This window comes from Copidosoma floridanum, unplaced genomic scaffold (assembly GCF_036245765.1).
Source record: "Copidosoma floridanum isolate Cflo_tuat_1 unplaced genomic scaffold, Cflo_Japanese_pri ptg000007l, whole genome shotgun sequence".
NCBI lineage: Eukaryota > Metazoa > Arthropoda > Insecta > Hymenoptera > Encyrtidae > Copidosoma > Copidosoma floridanum.
In genome coordinates this window covers 6,610,029-6,637,739 of record NW_028321884.1, presented here as the reverse complement: position 1 = coordinate 6,637,739, position 27,711 = coordinate 6,610,029, and the positions used below count along the sequence as shown (strand labels likewise).

Here is a 27,711-nt window from a genome sequence, read left to right as displayed (position 1 = left end):
TCATCCCTTACCATACGTACATTGATATTTTTTTACTTCCCCCATTCCTTGCATGTTTGCTTACACGCATGACGTGGTAAAGCGTCACGGCTGTATTAAAATGATCGCAAGCCGTCTCTCTTTAAACGATAAGCAACCATCATCGTGGACTTGCCTCGCACTCGTTCGGTCACAGTCTGATGGTTTTCTCTTTTTCCTTTTTTTTCTTGATACGGAATCATGTACCCTCACCCTCACCCTCATCGTGTTTTTCGCACTGGGGGAGTACACAATTTCTCTTTCTCGTATTTAGATAAGAGTATACTTTCTTTTGGGTTTGTGTATCACGTAATATATTTATTATCCTTACTTTCATTTCAACGTATGATGTACACGTATCATGTGTATGTTGATTATGTACACACGGTGACATTGGTTTTCTTGTATCATATTCACGGTCGATATTTCGAATAATTTTACGTCTACATGATATCATATATTGTTCATAATTCGCTTTTACTTTTATTTAATTTTCATAGCTTAAAGTAGATGAAATTAGAGAAAAAAAAATTGGGGTGCGAATAATTTTTTTTCTCTTTTATCAATTACTTCAAACCTTGCACATTGCTTGGCTATACTGAAATAGAGGCTGTTCACCATCAGTTGTTTTTAAATATGTACACATGCTCGTTGAGGAAAAAATAATTGTCTTTTCTCACTTATCCTCAGCTCTCAGCAGCTATCCACGTTCATTCGTCTTCTCTAATCATTGCAGAGCAGCACCGAAAACACCATTAACACGAACAGCATCGCCGAGGGTCTGGATAGACTACTCGCGTGGCCTTGAACTGCAACACACAAAACGTTTCTAGTGAATGGGCTTTTACCGTCTCTGTGAAAGTAAAAATATCTAAGTGTTCATAAATAAGCAAGTGCGGCTTCAGTTACACCTATAAACTTAAAACTTATGTTTGATTTTGGACGAGGATAATCCACCCTTTATTTTTGTCCCACAACTTTATTAATCCACCAAGTCCCTAGTTGGGAAGTGAAGAGAACTAATTGACTAATTCAATCTGCTCTTGTCCCTCACTTGCACTTTATTTTTTCTGCCTTCAATTCATTAAAAATATTTTTCAACAACCTAACGAATTACAATTTACTTTAATTTGTAAGACTACAACCAAAATTTCGGATTTATGTTTATATTGTATGCCATTTTTTGGGTGTATTAACAGAATAGATTAATGGTAGGAAAGTTTAGGTGTGATGGTAAAATTTAGTGCTACTTGATCGAAGTGAGCAGACAAAGAAACAAAGGAGAGAAGAAAAATGGAAAGTTAAAGGAACAAGTTAAAAACTGAGAAATAGAGTGATGCGGAGAAAAACGGGGTGAGGGGACTTTATTGGGGGTTGAAAATGGTAAATGCAAGAGGCGTTTTGCGAACGATTCAACCTAACGAGAAAATCGAAGGTTGTTAGGAGCAATTTGTCCGAGTCGTCCGATGGCTTTATCAGTTTCCGCTTGCCTGACTCTTCCCCCTCCTTTCCTCTTTCTTCCGTACTCTTACTCCACCATCCCCTCTTTCCCCCCTCAGTATTAGCAAGAGCTAACCCTCATTGAATCTTCTTATCTGCAACCGATTTTCTTACAGCTTCTTTCTCTTTCGGTATATTTTATTCTTTTCCAATATTTCCGTATCTGCACCATTTTGTACACTGTTCCGGAAGCCGATGAGATGTTGACTTGAACGTTTGCCAGTGAAAATAGAAAGGATTTTAATTTGCCCCAAAATAATGATCCGTTTCATAAGTGAAACACACGGATTGGTATTACATTGAAATGAAAAGATTAGCATGGGAATAGGAGGCACATCAAATAATTGATGAATTAAAAACAAGTCGACTTCTGGCTTACAAAAGCACGCTAATATTAAAGATAAATCGCTGTAATCATCTGCATAAAACATAATACACGTTAGTATAATGCGATGTGTCGTAAAACCCCAGAAGGAAGGAGGTACATGTATTGAATAATTTTCCAACATATATACATATATAGCAAATCAGGAAATATCAATACGCCCTGCAAGACACGAGAAGCAACAGGAGTAGGCTTAACGTCTCAAATATAGGTAGTATACGATCCACAACAATGGATTGACCGAATGGCTCCACAGGGGCGTTTCACACTGGACATTCGGAGCCGCATCGCTGCCCCACGATTCCCATACTGTACCTCTGAATCGTTAATAATCAACCAATTACAGTACAGATGTACCCTATCTGGGCTTCGTCAATACATGGCAAATGACTCGTGCGAAATGATTCACGTGCATGTTCTTGCATGTGATGCGCTCTTGTTTTGAATGAGCCCCGTTTGTTGCGTTTGTCCCCATGTACCCCTCCATGGGAATCTCTTTGTAGGGAAAAGCAAATCGATAATACGTGAACAGGTGCATGCACATTTGGCCTTTTTGATGAAGCCATTACGTATTTCTACATAATGGCTCTGTATCAACTCCACGTATGACATAGGGTGTCCCACATGATGGGGTGGAAGCTCGTTTTTCGCATATGTTATGTTGCACAAACAGACGGTCGTTAGTCCGGGATTTCATGTTTATGCAATCATCGTCAATTACTTTGTGCATCTGCTCATTTGCTCATTTGACAGGAATTACGAACGTTTAGTCCTTTTGACAGATTGAGTTATTTAAAAATTATACAAATAATGAATCAAAGTGGGTTTACAAAATATTCGAATTACTTTATGTTCGATTAAAAATATAATGTCTGATAATAACGATTTTTATTGTTTTCCATTTTCGCGTTAACTTGAAACATTGAGAAAATAATTTAATAACTCAATATTGACCAAACGCGTGGCAACAATAGTCCGAGGGTGCGTCGTCATAAGAGATGGAGCAGTTTTATAGATTCAAGCGCATAGCCAAGGAATTATTAATTTCAAGCAAGGCAAGATAGCGAGTTGCGGTGGATAGCGAAAGAAGCTCGTGTAACGGCTCTGGCCCAATGGAAATCGATTCCACCGAGTTTACGCGGTGATGTGTATGGGTAAGTGTGTACACTCGGTTTTTCACTCGTTAAGCCGCTAGGCGGTAGTTTACGACGCACGAGCATTAGTCGACGGTCACTGGCTCGTACTTAAATCGTGCACGTAGCTGCACCTATGAACTTTATGTACACGAGGCGAGTCCGAGGGTGGAAGGGGACACAAGTGGAAATGACTTATCGATTCCGAGTCCCTACAAACCCACTATACTGTGCACTTCGCTCGTTTCCCCCGGAGTTCCTGCCTTTGACACTTTATTTGCTTCGAGTGTTATTCTCACAGCCTTGCGCAATTTTCCATTTCTATTTTTTTACTTTTACAATCCTGTTGATTTTTTTTTTTTTTTTTTACAATACAATGAATTTTCACCTATTCTTAAGTACGATTTTTATCATTTCCACATTTTAATTAACTTGGTAATTGAATCGTGAAAATTATTTGTGCAAGTAATTATATAGCTGTAAATATTACGTGAAATTTCGAAAATTGTCAACTGATGCCCGTGTGCAGTAAAACAATATTATATTACAACTGTTGTGCTTAATTAACTATAAAAAAACATTCAATTAACTTATATGCGCGTGTAATGGTAACAAATAAATACTTTACATACTTCTATAAATATTCACGTTGTAATGCACTGTATTTTTTTTTTTTTTTTTTATCATATTGACTTTTTTTCCTGATAAAACTAATTATTGTTGGATTTTCATGTAAAAACTTGAAAAATGTTTTTACAGTATATTGATAATCCAGTTAAGCCGAATATTACATGTCACACTTTCAAAACACCATTTTCCCTGCAAAGCAGCACATCCACCAAAGTAATAAGAGAAAAGGAGAGATGATAGAACAACAGTGACGACTCCATTATGAATTATCGAATCTTCAAGTGCAAATGGTGGCTAAAGTCAAAACTATGTAATTTACATGAAACACGAGTACACGTGATAAACAACAAGTCTGCGTTGCAGGGGCTTTGTGTACAAGAGGGCAGTAATGGGTAGTCGTTGGCTGAGCTTCTACTTATTCGCAGCCACGAAAAATCGAGTAGTACGTAAAAAATACGGTACTGTCGATAATTGATAATTCTCTCATAGTAAAGGCAAGTGGATTGAGATAGAAGCGTAAGATCGGTCATCAAAAATCAAATTTGATTCCGTGCTGATAATCGATGATTTGGGGGAAACGCACAATAAAAAGCATCTGCTTTGATGTTGTAGCATGACTGGGTCATACGCCTGACTTCTTTTTTCCTAACAGATAATTTTGGGTGTGTACAAAATGCACTTTTTTGAATTATTATTATAAACAACAAATAAAAAATGATATAAATAATAAATGTTTTAGTTTACCAAAAATTTGAGTTTCCCTCACATCTATGAAGGGTTTTGTAGCTAAAGACGAAGTCCGTACTGTCTGCACGCATCTGTACAGAGAGTAAAAAAAAAATTTCTTTCTTTTTACACAACAATCGAAATCAGATTGAAAGTTATCTAATTTTTGGAATATTATTATTCCTACTCTTACGTGATTTTTATCGTGGTGTGAGTTAAATGAGTTGGTTGGAGCTCCAACCGGAGACTCGAACGGGTACTGTGAAGGCCGCGTCGCGTCAAATGCAACACTTCCGAGTCCGGTGGAACCTGTAAAACAAAAACGGCAAAAACTTTTAAATCCAAAAAAAAAGCAAATGGGGAAAAATCATAAAATAGAAGAAAGAGTGGAAAAACCAACTTGTTTTTACGAATAGTATGAAATTTGTCTGGTTCTACTCGTGTAAGCCACCCATGTAGGACTACTAAAAGAATAAATTTGATGCAAAACTACTTATTTAAAAGTATAATGTCAGCAAAGGAGGTAAGTATGTTTCATTTATTTATTTATGTGTTTTTTTAAAATCAGTATGCTGCAGATGACTCTGTCCAATGAGCAAAAAAACTTGTTTTTAAAAAAAACTAATAGGCTAATACAATTATACACAAATGTTTCTGCAGCCCACAAAACTTAACTAAGAAGGTTATCTTAAAAATCTTTCGCGAGGCATATTTCATCATGTATTTCTTTGCCATGACTTTGTCAACGTTCATACGCTCAAAATTCGACAACTTAATTTAAAGGCTAACAAGATTCGCTAAATTCGACAGGAAAAAAAGAACCTACAACATAATTCTCACATGCACGAGAGCAAGAGATAAAGTAGGAGTAAAAGAGTGGTTGGATAATGGAAAATTTCAATTAACGAGCTAGCATCGACGGATATGCATTAATCTAGATTTGGGCTGGTAAGCCCTAGCTGAGAAAGAGGGCTTGGTGACTCTTCGTTTGGCACAGCAGCCTTTCCTTGAGTCGAAGGAAATAAACGATGCCCGAGAAGAAGTTGGGATTAAATTATTTTTAAAGCCTTCGGTAGAGAGGGAGAGGAAAAAGGTTACTCCTTATTTCAACTATTTGCTTGGGCTCCTCTTGCCCTGATTGCCATCGGGAAAAGTTGTCGTAGCCACTCTATGGATCTCAGTTTGGCTCCTTTTTTTTCCCCTTGAAGTTTCTTGCCACTACTCTATAATCCTCTTTGTAACTGCACCGGCTTATCGCAGCTTATAATCCATTAGGGGGTAGCGATCTTGAGGAGAAAAAGCCGAAGGGGTAGATATGGCCTGTACACATACACTAAGTGCGAGTGGCTCCCCAAGAATCAGATCTTCTTTAGAATATTCCAAGGAAGCATCAGCAACGGCATGAGTGTAAATGTGTACGTCTCTCAAGGGTTAAATTTGAAGCCGATACACCCGCGTGCTTTCAGAGGATTACCAGTTTACGCAAGGGACAGCTTTGGTGTCGTTGGTAATGGATGAACGGAGAAACAAAGACTGAAATAAAAAAATTGTCGGCAAAAAAATGTCATCTATCAATCCATCTTGTTCGTGTACATGATCGCAAGGAAGATATGAGCCTAATAAATGACAAAAAGAAAAATATGGCTCCACCTCATCTCTCTATTTGGTAATTAAATAGAGGCCCTATCGTTATCAAAAGAGTTACCGTTCGTCTCGTCGTTCGGGTGCCCGAGAGCTTTGGTGTAAATAATAAGAGAAAAAAGAACAGCCAAGACGTCAAGTGGGACTAAATACTTAGATGTTTTATGTATCCTTAATATTGATTCTTTTTCATTTTCCTTGTTTGATGGTGCATATAGCTATAAAATAATAAAAAAATTTTCAACGGTGCATCGGCTCTGTAGTTGAAAGCAGCTCTTAAGTGTTTGGGCACAAAATGTCCTCATAATATAAAAAATTTATGAGAATGATTTACTAAGACCAAAAGAGAGAATTTAATTCAAAAAGGGGATAATGAGAAGAGAAGAAGCATGACGTTAGAAGATTTGAGAGAATACTCACCTCGAGTTCGTTAATGAACCACTGCAACTGAGCCGTTGGATACGAGAAGGCGCTGGTGCAGTTTAGTGCCATGATATCACCACTAGCGTATATCTCCTCATCGCCAGTAATCGTCGGACCTTCCCGAGGTGGATCTGCGAACAGAAAAAAATTTTCACCTCACACTGTTTCAATGCGTAAAATCAGTGCCGGTAAGCAAATGTCAGCAATTACATTACTAGAGGTATATCTCTGACGACACCTACTATTCATGTCCGGCTCTTGCAAATTTTTTGGTAGTCTCGTAGAAATTTTTTTTTATTTTATTTTTTTCACTTTATGAATATAGTGGCAAAGAGTAAGTACAATTTGGAATTTTGCAGTTTGCAAGTCCTAAATTTAAAGCCTTCTACACTGTCTACTTTCAAAACAATTAAACAACAGAAGTTTTTATGAACCACTACTTATATTAATAGACTGAAATCACGAGGATAAACAAAAAGATAAAATATAATCCAATAACTAAAAAGTCGTTTTCTCAGCTAATTTTTGATTGATTCTAATAAAATTAAAAATCAAAAGCAAACCCACTAGTTTATTTTTAACACTCCTTTATTTCCATCAAGATATACCACGTACCTTGATTATCGTGTCTATTACCTTACATGGCACTAAAACAACGGTTGAATAGCTTTAAACGATAATTATTTACCATTAGTTGAATTTTAATGAAGCAATCATACGTTACGTTCAACAACGCAGCTCATTGTATAATTCAAACCACTGATTAACTTCATTCTCAACGAATAACGTGTTCAGTTTTTCCGCCACACTTATCAAAGAGTAAAAAAACCGAGTTCAAGAGAGCAAAAAAATTTTTAAACCCTGCATCGTACTAGTACGACCCACATTGTGCTCACTTATTGTGATTTGGTGGTCTTTTTATGCAGCACTTTCGCTAAAGTAACAGGTGTTTCTCTACAAGAAAGCTATAAGAAAGGAAGAGGAAGCTTCGAAACTGTGGCCATGCAACGGCGAAAAAAAAGCGACGTATACATATATTCATTTTCAACGTTAAAAAAACGCCACGTTTACGCAACTCACTTGCATTTTTTTTCTTTTTACCTTTTATGCCTTTGATAAAAAAGGTGTGTTCTCGTGGTACTTTTCAGTAACGCACAAACTGATCAAATACAAAGCGGTCGCGGAGCCATTTAAATGTGGTGACTGGAGCAGATAGTTTTATGACGGCTGTACTAGTATTTTAATTTGTGCGAAAATTTCTCTATTTGATATTACGTACACCAAAATATGGAAATGAACTTATTTTCTTCTTATCTACAGTAACAAGGAAATCCATCACCCAGTTATACCACCAATAAAAATTACTTTTTTCTTGTACCTCAAATGCTAAGGGCCATGGTCTTAATGATGCGCAAGGTATAGATAAATAGTGATCAAACTATTACTTATTTAAAAATCATTGAATAAAGTACATATTGATTCTACCAAAATGATCAAAAGTTAATTACGGTAATTAATATTTCGCCCTCAAGGCTATTCGTAATAATTAATACAGGATAAGGATATTACAATAACACTATATCTTGATGGCTTATACATACCACCGACCAGCTATAAGGCTGATGAAATTTAAAGAGATATATGTGCCGTTAATTAGTAGAGCTTACCTATGACCTCCATGTAAGCCATGGCCTTTACGATCTTAAACACAGGACTGTCGGTGTTCACTTCGCACATGTAGTAGCCGGTCGCGTCGATGATCACGCTCTGAAGCTGCAGCAACTGGTCACTTGATTTGTGCGGCTGCAACAGAGAATTAACGGTCGAGTGTTGTTTACTATTGCTGGTATATAATTTGTTGGTACAAAATACTCAATTAATTGACTGGCTGCTGTTTGATTTGAAATTTAATTTTTGTGACAATGAATATTAAATGTTGACAATGCATATAATGAGCTCATACATAAACATAATTTTACTTTTTATGTAAACTTGTATACACAAACTCATGCTTGTTATACGCAATGTGAAAGGCATGTCTGACTAAACGTTGACAATACTACTGAAAGAAATTTAATTCTTTAATTTAAACTCTTAAGGTTTATGGAAGGGATAGAGACGTATTATAGAGCCTTTTAATGGTATGTAGTAGGTATAATGAGCTGCAGATAATGTATTTAGTTTTGGTAAAAGAAACCGAAACCGTGCAAAGAAGCGCCCCAAGTGAAAAAAGAAAAAAATGCATCCACGTTATGCTTTCTTATTCCCATCGCGAAACTACACTTCCGGTCTGGGCCAAGCAGTTCTGCCCGATTTTACCTTGTCTGCAATAGAAGGATGAATGGAAAAAGGAGAAGAAAAAATTCGCCCTCTTTAATATCGGCAAAATAACGACGTTTACGTGCTGCGAATCTATGGTTCTAATGGTCTCTTCCACTGTGGCGTCTCGTTCCTCTCCCGATACGTCGCAGTTCTTTGCTAATGTCTTTTTCTTCGAAATGGACTACTTTTTTTCCAAATTGGTTTTGCTGCTGTATCAGCACTCTTTACCTTCGGAAAATTTTTTTTGATATAAATACGATGTAGGCAGGAGTGAGCTGATTTCAAACGCCATAGTGTACATTTTTTTGTTCATCAACGGCTTATTTTATTGTTCTGATTATTTCTTGAGTATACAGAGAAAATATGTATTTCTACTCAAATAAAAAAAAATCAGTGTACTAAAGTACACTTGCAGCGTCTTTTCCTGCAAATTGTTATTTTGAATTTTACATGGTATTGTTTCAAGCTCGTCTGAAAAACGTTTTCCGCTCAACTGAAATTATGCAAAACGAGCTTCGTTTTTTCCGTCCTACAAATTTTATTGGCCCAGCAAACGTCTATTTCTCACATGGATCCTCAAGCCACCAAAAAATGCAAAGACTTCCGCTATTTGAGGAACAGTTTTTGGGGGGATAGCCTCGAGTGGAGTAAAGGTACGTAGATATAAGTGGAGTTATTATATGCAGAGCTTCGTGCTGGTGAGCCGCTAATATTATTTGCATGTGACGCGTAGGTCGACAGGAAGAGTTTTAAGTTGATCGATGTCGTAATGGACCCCACGTATACTCGTGCAGCGATGTAATACTGGACACCAGCCCTCCATGCGATTATAACATTGTCTACTGTTATACTTTGGGGAAGGGCCTCATGAATCTAAATTGAATTGCTCAATTAACTTATAATTCTTGCAAGTTGTCGACTAAAAGAGTAGGAAATAAATTGACCTTTTCATAGATATTGTCGGATAAATAATAGTAGGGCAAGTAGTGGCAGTAGTTACCGTATGTCTGTTGCCTCAACGTTTGGCGAGGCCTCAAAGTTTCAAAGAATATGGCTTCTCGTCAGCTTTGCCATTATCGCAGAGTAAAGTATAGAATTTTTATAAATTTTTAATATTTTCCGCGGAAAACGGCGTTTGGTTTTGAAGCAAACACCAGATGAGCTGGGTACCATTTATGAGATCTAGGTACACCGTACGCTTGAGGATCCTCTTCACAAAAACTTTAATCATTCCTAAGCCTGAGTTTAATAATTAGCCGAGAGGAAGAGGAGATCTGAGGAGATAAGCTGGTGTCACAGCTGGACTGACTTGTCACTCCCAAGAATCGACGAAGAAGTGTACAAGCTGGCGCTTCTTCTGCTAGAATACTTCTAACAAGTCCTGCGTCACCCTTGTTTTCCGATTTTTTTTTTTTTTTTTTTTTTTTTTCTTTTTAATGCAATGACTCTATTTAAATAAAAGTAAATACTTGACTCAAGCTGTTTCATGATGTTCTCTGTAGTTTTTGACTAATAATTTTTTAATTTAAAAAGGAGTATGTAACTGCAAAATGATAAAAAATAAACTTATATTAATCAAAGTTTAAAAAGAGTTGAAAACGTAGCTTGACCTATTTCCTATTGTTGAGCAAAAAAAGAATAGGAGCTGGAAATGATGAAACTTCGATATTTATATACTCTGGCAGATAAATAAAAGGTCGTTTTAATGACTTTTGAGAATAACTACATACGTGTTATTCTAAGAACGACTGTATTATGTATCGATGGACGTGAGCCATAAAAGTTTGTAAGTGAAACATTTTCAGTGCTGATAAACAATTGAAGACAGTAAACAATATCGTCAGCAAACAACACTTAAAATAGTTTGAAATAACAATATTTGGTCCACAAGACAAGTGTTTATCCATCGTCTTTGTAAGTCGGTATGGGTATAAGCCGATAGCCGCAATATTTACTCTAATGCCCCATGGCTCTTTGCCCGCAAAGTTAGAGAAAGAGGGAGAGAAAAAAAAGAGAGCAAATATGTCAGAGAGAGAGGGGGAGAGAGAGAGATGCTAAAGTAGAAAACACGGAAAAGAGGAGTGCAGCCCAAGTCTTCTTTTTTTTTCTTCGTCAAGTTTTACAAACAGCACGGGCTCGAAGAAAGAGGACTTGTATACATAAACACGCCCCAGTTGTGTATGTATGTGTGTACGCACGGGATACAAAGTTAGTGTGGGAGAGAAATATTGCAAGCCAAGTTTGGTGAGCGCAAGCACGAAATTGTTTTTGTTTCAATTTTGATTTGCATTATTGTGCTTTAAAATTCAAATGTGCTTATCTTTCTTTTCTATCCTGCGATAACTTTTCTTCCAACACTTTGTTCGACCTTTTTATCCTGCACTCCCAACTTACTTGAAGGGGATTTAATGTAAAGTTTCTTGATCGTGAAATCAAGTGTTTGGTCAGAACTTGGCTTCCACGGAACATATATTTATGTTCATCAGTAATACATGACTCAAGTTGTACTAGTTACGTTCCATTAGTGACTAATACCTTATGCAACTTTACAACAAAATTCCTTTAGTTATGACAACAGCCCATAATGTAGTGAAAATTGCACTTATCGTCTGAATCTCGAGAAAAGATGTAAGGAGAAAAATGTAAGAAGAAAAGAAAAGAATAGCAAAAGCTGGAGTCCCTTTTTTCTGCTCGTGGTTTTTAATATCCAACTTTGATATGGTGATAAAGGGAACTTGGTGGAATAAATTGAAATACTTTTCACGGAGTCCTGCATTTTTACTTTCAGTCCTTTGCACTCGTCTCTCTACTCCTTGTACTATTTTTCCTCCAAAGAAATGAAAAGAAAAGTAAAAAAAAAAAAAAAAAAATAACAAGTAGAGACTCGTGGGCTCTCTTATGGAAAATTTCTTAAATTTTTTTTCATTTTTTAAGGGCTCACAGCGAATTTTTCTGCAACAGTATTGCCGCTCTTTATAGTGTCTATTGTGGTGTTTGAACAGCTACTGAGTGAGTAAATGCATGCATTCAAAAGAATGAGCCATTAGTGAGTATCGCAATAAGGTCAGTTCATTAACTTTAATTGTCATTGTTGGGGGTCAATAGGATATTTCACGCAATTGATAGCTTAAGTAGTATAATCGACAAAAATTTAACGCCGCCTTACTTTCAGTTGTTTGTAGAGTTGATAAAAAATTCGGTGTTTAGTTGGCAAATGATAAAAAGTAGAAGTTTTTAATAAATATAAGAATAATGGATTATCGTCATAAATATATTTTACAAATAACCATAACATCAGATTTATAGAATTTAACATAATGATTACACAATTTAAGCTGACAGAGATCACCCATCGATTGATATGGCATTATTATGTCTTGAGAGTATCTTAGTTTAATTTTATTTGGGTTTGGATATTCTTGGCTTAATCAAACATTTAGAGAAAATTGATTAGCGAGAAAAGATATAGTCGAACGAAGAGAAAGCGGAGAATATGAAGAAGAGCTGTGAGAACTGTATGTTTCTCAAACACACACACTCACCCGTACACACGCACACTATCTCTCGTTATCGATCTGTTTCGAAGTGCTCGGAAAAAGTCAATCAAGTTGGGCACGCTTAATCAATAATGCAAATGTAAGCAATTTACAAAGTCTCACCCAAGATATGAGAAAAGAGTGATTTGTTTTGCTTCAGTGTATACGAACGAATTGCCGATATTCCTTTCGCTCCCCCGTTCTATCGTGAAGTGTAAATGTTTATGCATGATCGAATTGTATCTGCTTCTCTTCGTGCAGTTGGTTGTTCCTGCTCTGCGAGGATTACTCATTCTCTGACTCTCGAGTTATTCTCGTCTTTACTCGATATTTACCAATACACCTATCCTGAGTTTTAGTATTGACTTGTTGATTGTCGAGTGACCCCCTTTCACCTGTCGATTTCAATTACCGGTCTATAATCATACCAAAGTGCATTAGTGATTGAATCTCAAGTTATATAGGAGATCAAATAATATTTCAAACTAACGTTTCATTCGAACCTGGAAAAGCCAAAATAACGTGAATTGTGTCGGATAGCGCTGGGGTGTGTAATTTTGCGTCAACGTCACAAACATCAAAGAGCCCGTCAACGTGTCACGAGATCACTACCAAGATTAGAAGCAAAGGTGTTAGGGAGAGGGTTACTAGCACCCACAAAGGGCTGATATGGCTCGACAAATCGTCCCAAAGGAGAGCCTCCCTCTTGCACGGAGGTAAATAATAGCAGCTCTGATACTCGCCAATGGTTATGGGATCCGTTGCGTTAGTCAGATTTTATTCTTTATTTTTTTTTTTAACGACTTTTTTGGGCTGTTTGACTAACTTGATACCATTAAATTCACTAATATCGTATCAACTACGTGTCCTCGATAAAGAATAGTTATATAATGCATCTATCTTCTCACAAGAGTGACAAAAGCAAGAGCTAAATAAATTTTATGGCCAAAGAAGATTTATTCTTGCAGTAAAAATTACATGAAAATTTTCTCCAACAGTCTGCACTTACAATTCCTACAAAAATTAAATCTTCTTAGAGGAATAAGGTGTAGGTAATGGATAAATGATACTAGCTCCCAATGTAACTAAGCAAATGAATTAGCACCAACGATAAGAGTATTAAACGGTATCTTTCCTTCCACCTGCGAGTCGTCTGACCAAACACGGACATTCACTACTCATGTACGTCGTTGCTTTCCATTTGAACGAATAATCAGCTCACGATAGTCCTGCCACCGATAAAAGTCTCTTGATACTAGGAAAAGCTCTCGTAGAAGATTTTCCTTTCCGCAGAGCCCGAGCTCCTCGGGACATGTAGTCGTCATTCGATTTTATCTAGGTACGTATTCCCACATTCCCAGTAGAAGCCCCTCAGCCTTCTTCACACGATTTTTTCTTTCTTCTGTTTTTATCTGACATTAGATTTCTTGTAATACGATAATTTTTTACGCTGGTCTCAAAAGTAAAGCAAAAACTTTCTTGTTTACCCAACCTTTTTTTGGATAATCAAATTAAAGGAAAAAATGAGAAAAGAGTTTGTGTTGTGTATAGATGTTTGTTACCACCTTTACGAATCAATTTAACTTTAAGAGGAATAGTTGAAACTTACGTCGATTGTGACACCATTCACATTGAAAACCAGCTTTTCGTGTTGTTTTTTCAAGAACTTGTAGATGTGCACGTTGTCCTTGTACCAGGACACCGAGTACAGCTTATCAGAGCCCAGCTCGTACCTGAAATTTAAAAAAAAAAAATTTGATTAAAATTCATCTAAGAACGTACATACGATGTAGAAAATGAAAAAAAATTACTAGAAAATTTTAGAGCACGGACTTTGGTTTGGAAATGTTTACAAGTACAGTTGCAATCACACCAAAACGCTAAAACGACCATTACATTGCATGCATGAAGAAAAGTTAGAGCAACAAATACATAACAAAAGGATACTTTCAGGGGTTTGAGGTCAATTGGTAGGTACACCACTGATAAAAAGTAAATTTACAGGATAAAAATGCTTTCCTCGCATAGTTTAAATAGAGTATAAAACTTTATCTATGCGTGACTTGAACAAGGTAGAGGGTCCTAAGCCCTTGCAAAAACTAATTCGTACCGACAAAGAGAGAACAGAGGAGCAGGAAACTCTTCAACCCCATTTTTGCTCTCGGGAGCACCAAAATTATTCAAGAGGCAAGAAAACTCGAGTCCTGGCTGCAGCGCTCGCGGCAAAGGCTCTCGAGCCCACCATCTTCGTCACCACAGAGCCAACAGCCGACGTAGCAGCGCTTACCTCGCTTACTGGTAGCAGCTGTAACACCTGCAGCCTTCAGCGTTTCGGTCTTAAGAACAACATACATATACACATACACACACATCTGGGACAAGCATGTATGTCTTATCAGTGGTGGTTACGATATTGAAAGTGCACAACACGAACCCTGACGCAGCTCTACTGCAGTGACGCACCCCCGGGGGTTACATTCAACTTGAGGCTGGTAAGGGGATCGCCAGAGTCTAGCATTAGGTGCACGAGACGTCGGGCTTCAAGTGAGCAAGGAGAGAATGGGATGGAGCTGAGAGAGGAGGTGAACGGGGAAGACACGCACCTGCCAGCCTCAAGGGATTGATTTGCATCTACTGGCTCAATTACTGGGGTCGCATCCTTGGGGGGTTCCCTGAGTTTTCTGACCTTTGCACCTTTCTCGTTTCTTCTTCTTCTTATTCTGCCCTCATACGTATCTTGCATTTCGTTAATTTTTTTTCTACAAGTGCCCTTATAGCTATTGCAAGTCCCGTGGAATATTGTGTTTGATTTTACTTTTACTGTCTTGATTTTTTTCCAAATTCACTGAATATTATCATAGCCACTGTACACAGTGCAGTAGTATCTTTTTTCTCTAACTTGTGTACCTGCCATCAATAACGTATGAAGTATTGACTGGCAGATTTTGACTTGTTAGTACAACCAGTCTACCAAAGCGAGAATCACGAGACGCCACGAGAGTCGCTCAGCGGAATTCCTCGAGTTACCCTCTTGTATCGCTTGAGATTCCACGTCGTGCTTATGCTCGAGATGAACGTCGAGAATATTGGCTGTTGATGTTGGAGTAGATATTTTGACGAGGCTAATCAAGACATATTGCACTTCTCATTCTTGTTATTGTTGTTGTAATGTTGTTCTAAGCTGTTCTTAAGTGTCTGCTGTTAGATTTAGTAACACCTACGATTGAACACTTACAAATTTCCGAGCTTTCCAAAAATCTGTCACTACAAATTACTTGAAGAACTTATTCTGCAGGTGTTGAAGCACTGATGAGCTTTTTTTTTATTTAACCAATCATAATATGCAATCACTTCTTTTGATTCCAGAAAGCCAAGGGAGGAGGACGGACTCACACAGACATACAAAATAGAGATAGAGTAATAAAAATAATTGCGTACGATTAAGGTGAATAAGATTGAAAGTCGAGTTTCTCCTGTCTTCATTCTCCCCACAAATGAAAGGAGTAAAGGAGGAAAAAGATGAAAAATGGTGGTGGGCTGGATTGCCCCTAAAGAGATTCTTTTTTAATCGTTTTATTTTTCGTCCTCGTAGACTGAGACTTTTATGAAGGCAGGGCAGTAGAGGAAAGAAAAACGGATAGAAATCTCGCCTGAGATATTGCTACGGGGCTGGATGGCACGGCCAAGGGCTCAGCGCCAGAAGGAGAAAAAAAGGGAGGGAGAGAAAGAGCTTGCGGACGTTTGGGAGATGCTGCTGGATAAGAGCGTCGTCTGAGAAATCGATTAACGGATAAATACTGCAAGAATGGTACTTTTTTATTTTCACTCGTGGATTTACGTTTTCCGCAGGATGCACTGGAACGGATAAGTTCAGTCACTTAATGATCTTCTTACGATTTTTCTCGTTGTTTCGCTTCGCTGATTTTTTCATGTTAAGTATTTTATTATTGTAAAATTATACTTATGACTTGGCTTACGAATTAAATTTGACAAGCTAGAGATCAGGATTCAACTCCTCAGAGATCACGACTCTTGGTAATACAGATTTTTGGAGTTTTTTTCAAACCATAGATGCCAAATTGGAGAACTTATACTCCTAAATAAAACAAAAATAAAATGCACGGTAATAAATAATCATCGACATTGTACGAATTATTTCGTGAATTATTCTATCTGGTTATTTTTCAAATTGCTTCTAATTATTAGAAAAGTACAAGTCAATGATTGAAATCAAACGTAAAATTTTCAGCAACAAATTTTATGGTCATGCTAGATTTAACATCATCTAGATTTAGTCACGTATCGAGAATTTTTGGAAACGATTGAATGCCCCTGCCAAAAAGGAAAGGACTACGCGAGAGTTGAGATTTCGCTGATGCGACACGTGCATTGTGCGAAGAGATGGTACGGCCTGAGGGTATGCAGAGCTCAGCTTTCTTTTCGTCCTTCACTTCATCGCCTATTCCCATTTCCGACTCTTTTCGTAAATCTGTATTTTCGTATCTACTTGGATCGATCACCAGTATGGAATTTTATCTGATTTCCACATACAGAGATGGGCTCCAGGCATACATATCTACTCTTCCCAGTTACCCCACCGATATCAGCCAATGCACACGTCCTCAGGTGGAAGCTATTTAACGAATCTCCAGAGACACATACACTAGGATGTCAGCCAATTAGCGCTATGTCGTACATACTAGGGGTGACGCCTGTATTGTGTCTCTGCAGCCGTCGAGGATTTTCTCACCCCCAGACAAGAAAAAGGAAAGTGGGCACGTGCTCGCATGAGGATGTGTCTCCTAGGCGTTTCGAGTGCAAAAAAAAACCTCAATAAAATGGAAATCGTGGATAGTGTGGTTTTAGGATTTTAGAAAGGATACTAGAATCAATGAGACGCAGATCTTACATCTGGATATTGTGGAAATTTTAATTTTTCACGGTTTAATTATGTTGGATCCCAGTAAATGATTTAGCTGGATGATCTCTTATCTCTTCTCGGAGGGAGCCTAAGGTAATTAACACGATGACTCGCTTTAGCTTTGAGGTGCCGAGTAAAAGAGGGGAGGGGAACATCTTTTTCCTGGAAGTTGTTAAAAGTGATAAGAAAACGGAGGAGTTAGAATCAAGTGGGAGTAAAAAATGAGAAATTTGGAGCCATTAAAAAGTTGGAAATAGGGCGCGTTAAGCAGTTTTTATTTTTCTCCTCTTAGAGCCTAGATTTCATGCCATATTTTCCACATAAAATAGTTTCCAGGCACAAAAAATTACTTCATCCAATTTCTGCTCCTACACCAGAGCTGGCAGCAAACATTTTTGTAGGGATAAATATGTTTCCTAATTATAACTCATGTACTAACTACTAGTTAACTGTTTTACTTCGTAGCTCGTAGAAATCTCTTAAAATATTATTTAACGTTGGAAGTGGAATACTAGGTTTGAAGTACGTTTGCTAGATATAAGTACTTGTTATCGATAATACCTTTTTTCTTTGACCTACGTAGTTCGTGGGTATTCTGCTTAAATGAGATGTGATTGTGCTGACATCAACGTTGATTAATTTCTTCGCTATTCATTTTCAAAAGATAACATTATTCAACAAAAGCATTTCTCGAAAGATCGTTTTATGATTGTTAACGTTATACGTCTGTGTCATTTTACAAAATTACCGAATTAAAAGATCAAACCTTCCTAGTTAGGTCCTTAATATCCTTAAAAAGATAAGATAAAAGTGAGAAAAAAACAAATCAAATGTAAGAGAAAGTTTAACGATAGGGAAGAGGGTGAGGACGAGGGGGAGTTGTGGAAGCAAGAAAGGAGGGGATATAAAGATAAAAAGAAAGAGAAAACATCAAAAATACTACGTTTAAAGAGATTCGTGAAAGTGTAGGGTGTGTAGAGGCTGTGACAAAGTTTCCAGGCATGTTGTATATGTATGCATGCATTTTGACACAAGTGCCAAAGAGTTGAGGTGGGCAAGTGCCCTCTCACCTGCACTCCAGTCTGGCAGACTCGCCTTTCTTGAGGTACGGTGGAACCTTTACTTCGACCCTCAACGCTTCCACTGCTGCAACACACAAGAAAGAAAAACATGAGAAAGGCATTTGACAAAAAATAGGAGGGCACAAACATATACACCCACGCGTACCTTACAAGCAAATACTTTCAATAAGCTATTTTCTTTTGTCGAGCCGTTTCATTAGCTTTAGAGATAACATGTTTGTGTATGTATTACAATTTCTCCTTCCACAGATGCAAAGATGTATACACAGTTGCACCCACTTAATACTTTTTGTTATATGAATTTGAGACATGCTACATTTTATTTTTTTGTGTTGGAATATTTTTTACTGGATGTGATTTGTAGTAATACTTTATTCGACCGATTTTCGGGAAATTTCAGAGCCATTTGGAGGATTCCACTTGAACGTAACAAAATTCAAAAATTATCAATTTTTTCTCTTTACTGGAAGTCAACAGGTGGGCGTGCGTAACAAAATTAACCAGGTACGTAAGTTTTTCTATAAAATAGAACAGTAGAGTTATTTCAATGGACAAGGCTAGCCGTGTGACTTCATCAATTATGTGGTAGCAGTTAGACCTCGAGCAGGTCAGATGGATTTTATTTAGCTGTTTCACGAGCTAACTTGCCCTTTTATGACGTGAATAAGCCATCCCAGAAATATATATTTCAAACGGCTAAGGGAGGGTAAAAAAAGTCGTGATAGAGTAAGTCTACGCGAATCCGGAATCGCTAATGTATTGAGATTGCGTTTTACGATTACATGCTTTTCCGCTGGTACGCGCGCATGCAGCCACCATAATTGCACGTATCGCGATAGGAATTTACATTTTTTCATCGTTAATCAGAGGTGAAAGGTGACAAGAAAGATTAGATCGGGACGGGCTATTGGGAATAATATACGGCGTGGGTCCCTTCCACTTTTTTTTTTCTCTCCCATCAGATATCGCCAATGAGAATCGCTCGGATTTTAGCGGTGATTGGTCACTGACTGAATCAACCAATTCCGTACAAATTTCATGCAGTGACTCCAATTGATTCAAAAACAAGTGGTCATTTGAATTTCCACGTTCGATGACGATTCATCAAAATGTGGGTGTACATGTATGAATGAGACACTTAAATAATTTTCTGCAACATCATTCCGTTACTTTATTCAAAATATTTTCTTCATGGATTTATATAGTATAAGCATCACCTAGGCTGTATGTTTTTACAGATTTTGTTTCCTCGATTAATTAATGTATCAACAACGGAAGATAAAAATATCAGTGTATTTTTCCTGACATAACAGAATTAACTTGTAGCCAATACTTCCTCCAATCATCAAGGGAAATTGACAAGTAATTATATCTTTAAATTAAAAACACCTTTGTTAATCTGATGTCATTGCCATAGTTTAATGGATAAAAGTAAAACGATTTCGTACAAGTTTGTGTATTCCAGCAGTTCATTTGGAGCCATTAGGCGATTCCCGATATAGAGGATATGATAGGATCATAAAAGAACCTCTCAATAAAGATAAATAGGGATCAGGCGTCGCGGTAAGTAGCAGATGGAATACGGGCAGAATAAATAAAAATCTTACACATGCTACCTACGGGGTCGAGTAAAATAAAAGAGGAGAGGAGTAGGTGTGATTGTAAGGTATAACGTTTTTGGTTTTTATGAGGTCAGGTAAGCTCGTGCAAATCTCTGATGGTACTTGAGTTACGAGTTAAAGGACTTTTAACGTTTAATGGCCCATTGAATCAAAAGATTCGATCTTTTGGCCGTAAATTTATAATAACTCTGTATTACTTGAACACCTATTTTCGCACGCTTATTTTTGCTTTGACTTTCCTCTTGCTGAATTTTGCCTTTCTGCCCGAGCAAATACCAAGATGCCTCGACTTGAGCGATAAAAAAGATGTATACAGTGTAAGAAAAAGTTATTACGATGGGACGATGAAGAGACTAAGGTATCCAAGACAGTAGAAATGTATGTTACATACACACAGAGTTGGTTGACGGCCTCATTGTCCCTTACCGATTGTTATGGCGGTAAATTCCAAGTCGTGATAAAGCACCGCATGATTTTCGGCTTTATGGTTCTCAAAGGGGTCCCAAGTGTACCACCTCTTCCCAACTTTTCTCTCTCTGTGTCTTTCTCCTTTTTATAGCCCAGAAATCTTTTTTTACTCCACCTCAGCCGTTTTCATCGTATTACGTTTGATTCATGAGGAATTCAAGTTTATAAATTGGAAATTATTTTAATAATTGCTTTCAATAGAAAGAAGAGAAAAATATTCATCCACCTGAAATTAATACATCGATCCCTTTACTAAAATCTATTTATTTTTGTAGCTATGCAATAAATGAAATTATTTTGAAAAATCGATTTATAAATTTTTTGTGTAAACTGTGACCAACAACTATTAGTCAAAGTTTATAATTATAATCATCTGTATTCAACAAAAATCCGGTATAGATAAAAGAATGCATGGAAAAATATTTTTATACCTAAGGTATGTACGATATACTCCCTTATTAAACATCTTGTTAATAACTATACATAGTAATTGAAACAAAGACCTATCTCTTAGTGAATACAAATTACAACATACCTTGAAACATAATTGGAAATGAAAAGTGACCTACCTTCAAGAATTTATATTTTTTACATATTTTCAGTCCATAAGATTACACTTTTAACAGTACCACTCAAAAATTATTCACACAATAAATTGCTCAATTTATCCTTCAACAAATAGTGTTGAACCAAATTGTCGTAAAATACCTTTTAGTTTAACTTACGCATAGCTTCCTGGGCAAATTGTTTGAATTATCCAGCATTTACGAAACAATTTTCAATAAGCCTCTTCTACTGCAAATTTTGTGTACTCGCGTTACTTGTTACAAGTGCACAAAACAACCTACAGCAGAGATCCTACTCGAATAATATATCTTGAAGGCTATAAATTATAGACCATAAATTTCAATAGTCTTCAGCCATATGTAATTTTATAAATGACCCTAAGTTCTGTAAAAATTCAAAGGAACAAAGCATGAATATAATAAGCGTGAGCTACTTAAAAATAATAACCATTAATGAAGGTTTTCAAAATCTTTAACTTTGTGGAACGAGTTTAGTTTTGGAGTACAATACATTCACATTTTCATCCTAAATAACTGTATACGTGCAGTATTAACAAGGTGAGGAGACGCTGATCCATTCTATTGAAAGGTAGTGTACGTAGTTAGAGAGAGTGTGAGCCTGCCAACTAGGACTGTCACGATTGGACTTCATCAAGTTTATTGGCTATGGGTGCTCTTCGACGGACAATCACAGTGCTATTGACATCACGGATTTCAGTCACTTTTAACCCATAATAGAAGGCTCTCTCTACTCCCGTTGAATCGACCACCAGTTGCTGTACCATTTATTCTACAGCTCTCCCATGCATCTCTTTCTCTCTTGACTTCTCTCATATGTATACTCTTACACCCAGTAACTCTTAATTGGCGAGTATAGCCGGACGTGTTGACTACGGTTGCTCATATTCTGTAGTAACAACTAATCTCTCCACTTGTTTTTTGAGTACTTTGTTACATGCGATACCAAACTCCCGATGACATCAAGGTTTTTTTTGAAAATCCATAGAACGTATTTCTGTATCGAACGAAATATTTGGCGTCTTTTCCTCTGCTGTCCAACTCCAATCCCAAGCTCCCATTAAAAAGTCTTTCACATTCTTAACACTAGCGCGCGCTGTTTCTAAATTTTCGCTTACCACCAACTCCTCTTTTATTTTATTTATTTTATTTTGCTCGATGAGTAGAGAAAGTGGTTGAATTTCTGATGTATTTTTATTCACGCGTTTCTATGTAATGTACATGTTAAGCACATTTTTTTTTTTTTTCATTTTCTCTATTTATATGTCGCAGATACATGCTAATGCTTGCTTCTTCGCTTACTTCATTAAGCTAGATGCGATTGAAAAAACTATACTCCCTGCCCACAGATGTAAACCACTCATTACGACGTTGGTCGTATTAATGTTTTTGTGCAGAAGTTTTTTTTCTAGTATGAATATGTTTTTAATTTTTCAAAATCAAATATGTTATCGCTTGATCGCAAGCATTGAATAATAGAAATTTTTGCTAAAATAAATGAGCGTTGTTTATACCAGTCCAAAATAATTACAAATGTATGCACAAAACAAACATTTGCGACGAATTTTCGCAGTCAACAATTAAATTAGTCTGCTTATCCCCATTATCTGACTCAGAATCACTTTATGCTTATAATGTAGGATTTAATGTTACTCACATGCTGTTGTAATTTCGTGTAACAATGCTGCCTCGACTGCAGTGATTATCAAAACTCAGTTGAGCTTATTCATCAAACAAGTAGTACGGCTCACCCAACAGTCAGACTGACTCTGCACTGTGCTCGTTAATATTTCATACCTAATCGTTTTAAACAAGATTTTTAAACTAGTAGTATGTCTCATTGTAAAGTCAGGCATGCGTCAAATATGTGTTTATTATTATTTTATATCATTTGGTGGGTTTTTTTAACCAGCAGTGATACCTGCAACAATTCTATACACTTTTTAACGAGTTTTTAAAACTAGTAGTATGACTCACTATATGGTCAGACGAACACTGCTTATGTACTTGCTAAAATTTTTTACCATTTTTTAAACTTATTCTTCAACCAGTAGAATGACTCTGGGTATAGTCAGACAGGCACTGTATGTGCATGCTCAGAAATTTTTTTAAAATGACAGAGACGGCCAATGAAATGTCTTGATCGTCGTTTGACGTAAAACAGCCTGATGTGATAGACGTGTTCAGATAAGTAACCATTTCATAATAATGTTAAAAGAAAAAATATCAAAAGACACAATATTTGTAAAATATAAATACGAAAAAAAAAGACAAAGAAAGGGCACGAGCTAGTATCTCTCACTGCATCAAGAAAAAATGCACATATCGTGTGTAAGCAAATGCACATATCAAATTGTAGTAATATTATCTTGAATGTTGATAATCCAATCACTGTATACTGAGCATTACGATATGATAATTATTACAAATGATTTTTGCATCTACGTAGTGAAGACTTTATTACTACTTATTTCAAACATTATGTAAAATTGAAAGCCTATTATTTTTTTAAGGTTAGCTTCATTTTTCGAATGTCCTCAAGCGTCATTTGCGATGAAACTTTTAGCTGTAAGTTAAACGATGAGTATTATCAGATATTTTCTTTGTCCTCGACGGGCATATACTTTTATCGATAATGCCTTAGAGCTCCTATTATAGGGGGAGAATGATCGATGGTAAAAATTGCACCCAGTAACTTCCATTATTGTTCAAGTATGCTGAAAACTGTATTACAGAGAAAAAGCATTTTTAAGTCGATGGGGAACACTTATTTAAAAAGAGCCATTGCGCCATTATCGAAAAAAGATATTACAGAGATTTGAGGCTCGTTCGGGTTGAAGAAGAAGAATACGGAGTTAACGATAAGGTTCAGTAAGGTCAACGGTTGTCTCGTCAGATAAAAAGAAAGGAATTGAGTAAGGTATGGACTTTTTGCTCCCCCCCCCCCGAATTCCTGACAAAAACTTTATCCCCCAGAGGCACTTTATCTTATCTTTACTCTAAATTTTCCATAGCAATACATCTTTGAAAACAGTGCTGCTACTCCCGTATATTACCATCAGTGCAGCTGCAACATCCAATGAATGTATTAAAACTGAAATGTTGCTTTGCAGCGTATTGTATGGTATAACTGCTCTCACCATTTGTACTTATTAAATATATATGACAACTTTGGAAAGCAATAATATAACGGATAACATGAAAGAGCCCCTAGTCGAACGCCACTGCAAAGTCTGACAGTCTGTTTTATTAATATACACTGGACCCTGATTCTGTCAATGAATTGGTAAACATAAGCTTACAGGAATATATGATGGTACATGAAAGCAGCAACTCGAGATCTATTTTCTCACGTACGTGTATACATAAGGATAGTCATACGTTAGCGTATGTCATCTCAGCGTGTTTACATGTACGTTGACGTTATCTGCTGTTTTTGAAACAAAGATGGACGAAGCTCCTCTCGCTATCTCTCGTCTTTTATTGATCCACGCTAAGCCCATCAACCAACTTCTTGGAGTTCTGAAATTATATTTTTTCCACATGTATCTACCCTCTCTGCTTTGGATATGTACTTGTGTTTGCGCATAAAAAACCATGCTCAACAGTATAAGCTTACATGTATAAAGATTGTTTGACTTTAAGTCGCTGTATGGACTTTAGAGGCGCTTTAGTAGCTAGACTTTAAAAATAATATCTTATGGTCCGTTAATTTCTCATTCATATACTGCACAAAATTTGAGAACTTTTTGTTTTGTTTTCAGGTTTATCCTACTTTAAATCCTATCTAAGGCCATGAGCTTTTTCATCTACATCGCTTATATTCAAATTTTCATTTCAACACTCCTCACGCTCGCCTGCGCACTGCGCCTGCCCACTGCTAATTATTTTCTATTTTTTGCGATCCTGCAGTACCTAGATGGGCAAAACCAAGAGAAACTCTGTTTAGCAACAAATGGCTTGCAACTGGTTTGGTTTCTGTTCATGCTCTCTAGAATTAGAAATGGTAAAGCTTTGCTTGTCACATTTCATTGTAAGCCAATAAAAATACTTTGACACTAACTTTCGTGAAGTTTGGAAGTTATTCTTGAAGGAAATTAATTTATACCTTATTTGAAAAATAAGAAATCTGTAAAAAGATGTTCCAGTGTATATCCGTGCGATGGGAGTCGAGAATAAACGTTTCCAAGCCGAGCAGAGATACTTGTCGAGCTTTTTGAATTCCTAAGCTGCTCCTATCCTTTACGTTGTGATTTCAGTAAGCTGTTACAGGCAGACAGAGTATAAGTATATACTCTAAAAAGATTTGGGAGGTTGGTAAATTGCGGAAATATTTGTCAGCGAAATGGAGATCTTTTGACTCGAAATTTCAGTTTTCTTGTTGAAATTGGTAAATAAAAAAGACACGAAAATACGGATTTTTATTCACGTGTACCAAAAATAAACTAACGACAGTTTTACAGGAAACTTTGATAGTTCAAATAAGGAACTATGAGATACAACAATCCATGATTTTTAATACGGAATAATATTCATTTTTTTATCGAAATCCATAAAAAAATGTTAGCTTTAGCTTGAAGCAGCTTCTGTAGCAGCGACCTTTTTTAAGATTCTGAGAATAAGAACAGTATGAAAACTCTAAAAAGTGCTTTTTTAAACTGACAGACAAAATAGTTTTCTTCCAGAGCACATTTCATACTAAAAATTGTAAAAATAGCACGAACTGGATTCAATTATTCTGAGCTAAGCACTAAGAATCGAACAAGTACAGAGAAAAAAAATTAATCATTAAACTGTGCATTTCAATCCTAATTGATTATACAGCAAGCATTTTGGAATGTTCTCTCTCTCTCTCTCTCTCTCTACCAAGATACTATTCAATTCAATTCAATTCAATTCTCTTTCTCTACCGAGAGCACAATACTCTGTGCATTCGAAGAAAAAAAAAATAGATCACGAGCTAATGAGGATAACGAGGGGGAGTGACAGTCTCACCTTCTTGTTGCCGTAGCAGTAGTAGTAATAGAAGAAGCGTTGATAACAGTAGCGACTTCAAAGAAGACCCCATAACTCGCTAGTCTATGTATCTTTTATCGCTGACTAGGTGTTGCGTAAAAGTATATGCTGTAATACTTTTTTTCCACCTTCTACTGCTGATATCTCTCAGGAGTCTCGCACGTATCCACCACTCCATCATCACTGGCACTGTTCCTGAAGCAAAATTAATACACAAGATTGATTTAATAATTCTAAAAACATGTCAGAGGCTGTTTGTTATTTAATTGAAGATGCATTATTTTTTTTCAAATTAATTATTCCACCAGCTTAAAACATAAAACAGTTTCCTTAATTTGTACCACCAACTAAGCTTTAAATAAACAACGGTTTTCTCGTTACAAAAATTCTGGAAGTACTACTATTACAATTTAATATACTCTTAAAGAAATATAAGTCAAATCAAAATAATATCTGTTATTACAATGAAGTAATGAAATAACTATTTTTATTAAAATATGTAGTTGACTAATTTAATGAAAAATTTTTGATTTTTTTTATTGCACCAATCCTTTTTTCTTCGTCTTTAATTTTCTGCTTAGTTATTACTCTAAAATTAAATATACTCGTTTCTGGTGAAATAGATATTCATCACTCTTTCAGTGACATGTAAAATTAATAAAAGTTACTAATGCCCAAATTTTTATTCCCTCAAAAGGTTCATTAACAGGAAATCATTACTCATAGGTATTCATGGCGCGTTACTTACTAGTTTGACCGTAAAACGAGGATATGCTCTTTTTTCACAACAATTTTATAAGTTTTGCTCTGTAATAGTGGAAGATCATAAAACTAACGTACAAGTATCCACTAGCAGATGGTCCAGGAAGTAAGAACGCGTGACAATGAAATATCGTTCTCTTCGTATTTTTTCTGGCACGTGTGCATTAAGTAAATAGACCCTGTTGTTGCTACTTTGAGCTGATAAATACATGGATACACAAAGTACAATTAAAAGAAGAGGATTAAAAAATAGCAAAATATTCAAGTGCCAAGGAAAAGATAATTATTACAATAGATTTTCCAGTTGCTGTTGTCGTTCGCTGCACAGTTCTTTCATTCAGAAATATCCACCTTCTAATTAACAGCATTGTTTCACGTTGCTGCACGTATTGAATCGTGAGCCAAACAATGGTTAGAGCTGATTTTTAAAAAAATTTAGCTTAGTTTAACAGATGAAAAGATATGTAATTTCTGTTTTATTATGATTTTTTTTCTCAGAGATATAACAGGAGCCGCGAGAAGTACAGGCAAAATTTGTGCAGTTCTCATCAGCAAAAGGATTTTTAAAATTGTAGTATCCCAGAGAGAGGTACGTACAAACTCGAGCGAGTGTTTTTTTTCATCATTTTTCCAATTTCATTTCTTTCGTAGAAGAAATAAAAAAAGACGAGCCAACGAATCAAAAAGATCGCGTTGGTGGCTTTGTGTAAATTTTAAAGAACTAGCCTCGAAGGGCGTGAGATGCGCACCAAAGGTTAGTTTGACATCTCATCTTATAACTAACTTCAGCAAATTTTATAAAATCTCAGGTTCCATTCGATATAATCGAACCTTCAATTCGATACTAATCGCTATCTCCCTTTTGCAATAGGATTGGAAAAAAATACGCTTCTTTAATTTTTTGTACTTGATTGGAATCAATATTCACTGCTTGATTATGCA

The 27,711-nt window shown here is 36.4% G+C and overlaps 1 protein-coding gene across 1 annotated transcript; it reads right to left on the bottom strand.

Annotated features, from left to right (window-relative positions):
- Window positions 1-741: 741 nt before the first annotated feature.
- LOC106645608 (uncharacterized) lies at window positions 742-26,198 on the bottom strand. The gene is made up of 8 exons (XM_089588885.1): window positions 25,987-26,198; window positions 18,306-18,381; window positions 13,924-14,047; window positions 8,124-8,259; window positions 6,454-6,587; window positions 4,586-4,701; window positions 4,411-4,484; window positions 742-827 (listed from the first exon to the last, which is right to left on the bottom strand). The coding sequence occupies exons 1-8, from the start codon at window positions 26,057-26,059 to the stop codon at window positions 742-744; spliced, it is 819 nt and encodes a 272-aa protein (XP_089445011.1). The 5' UTR covers window positions 26,060-26,198.
- Window positions 26,199-27,711: the final 1,513 nt, after the last annotated feature.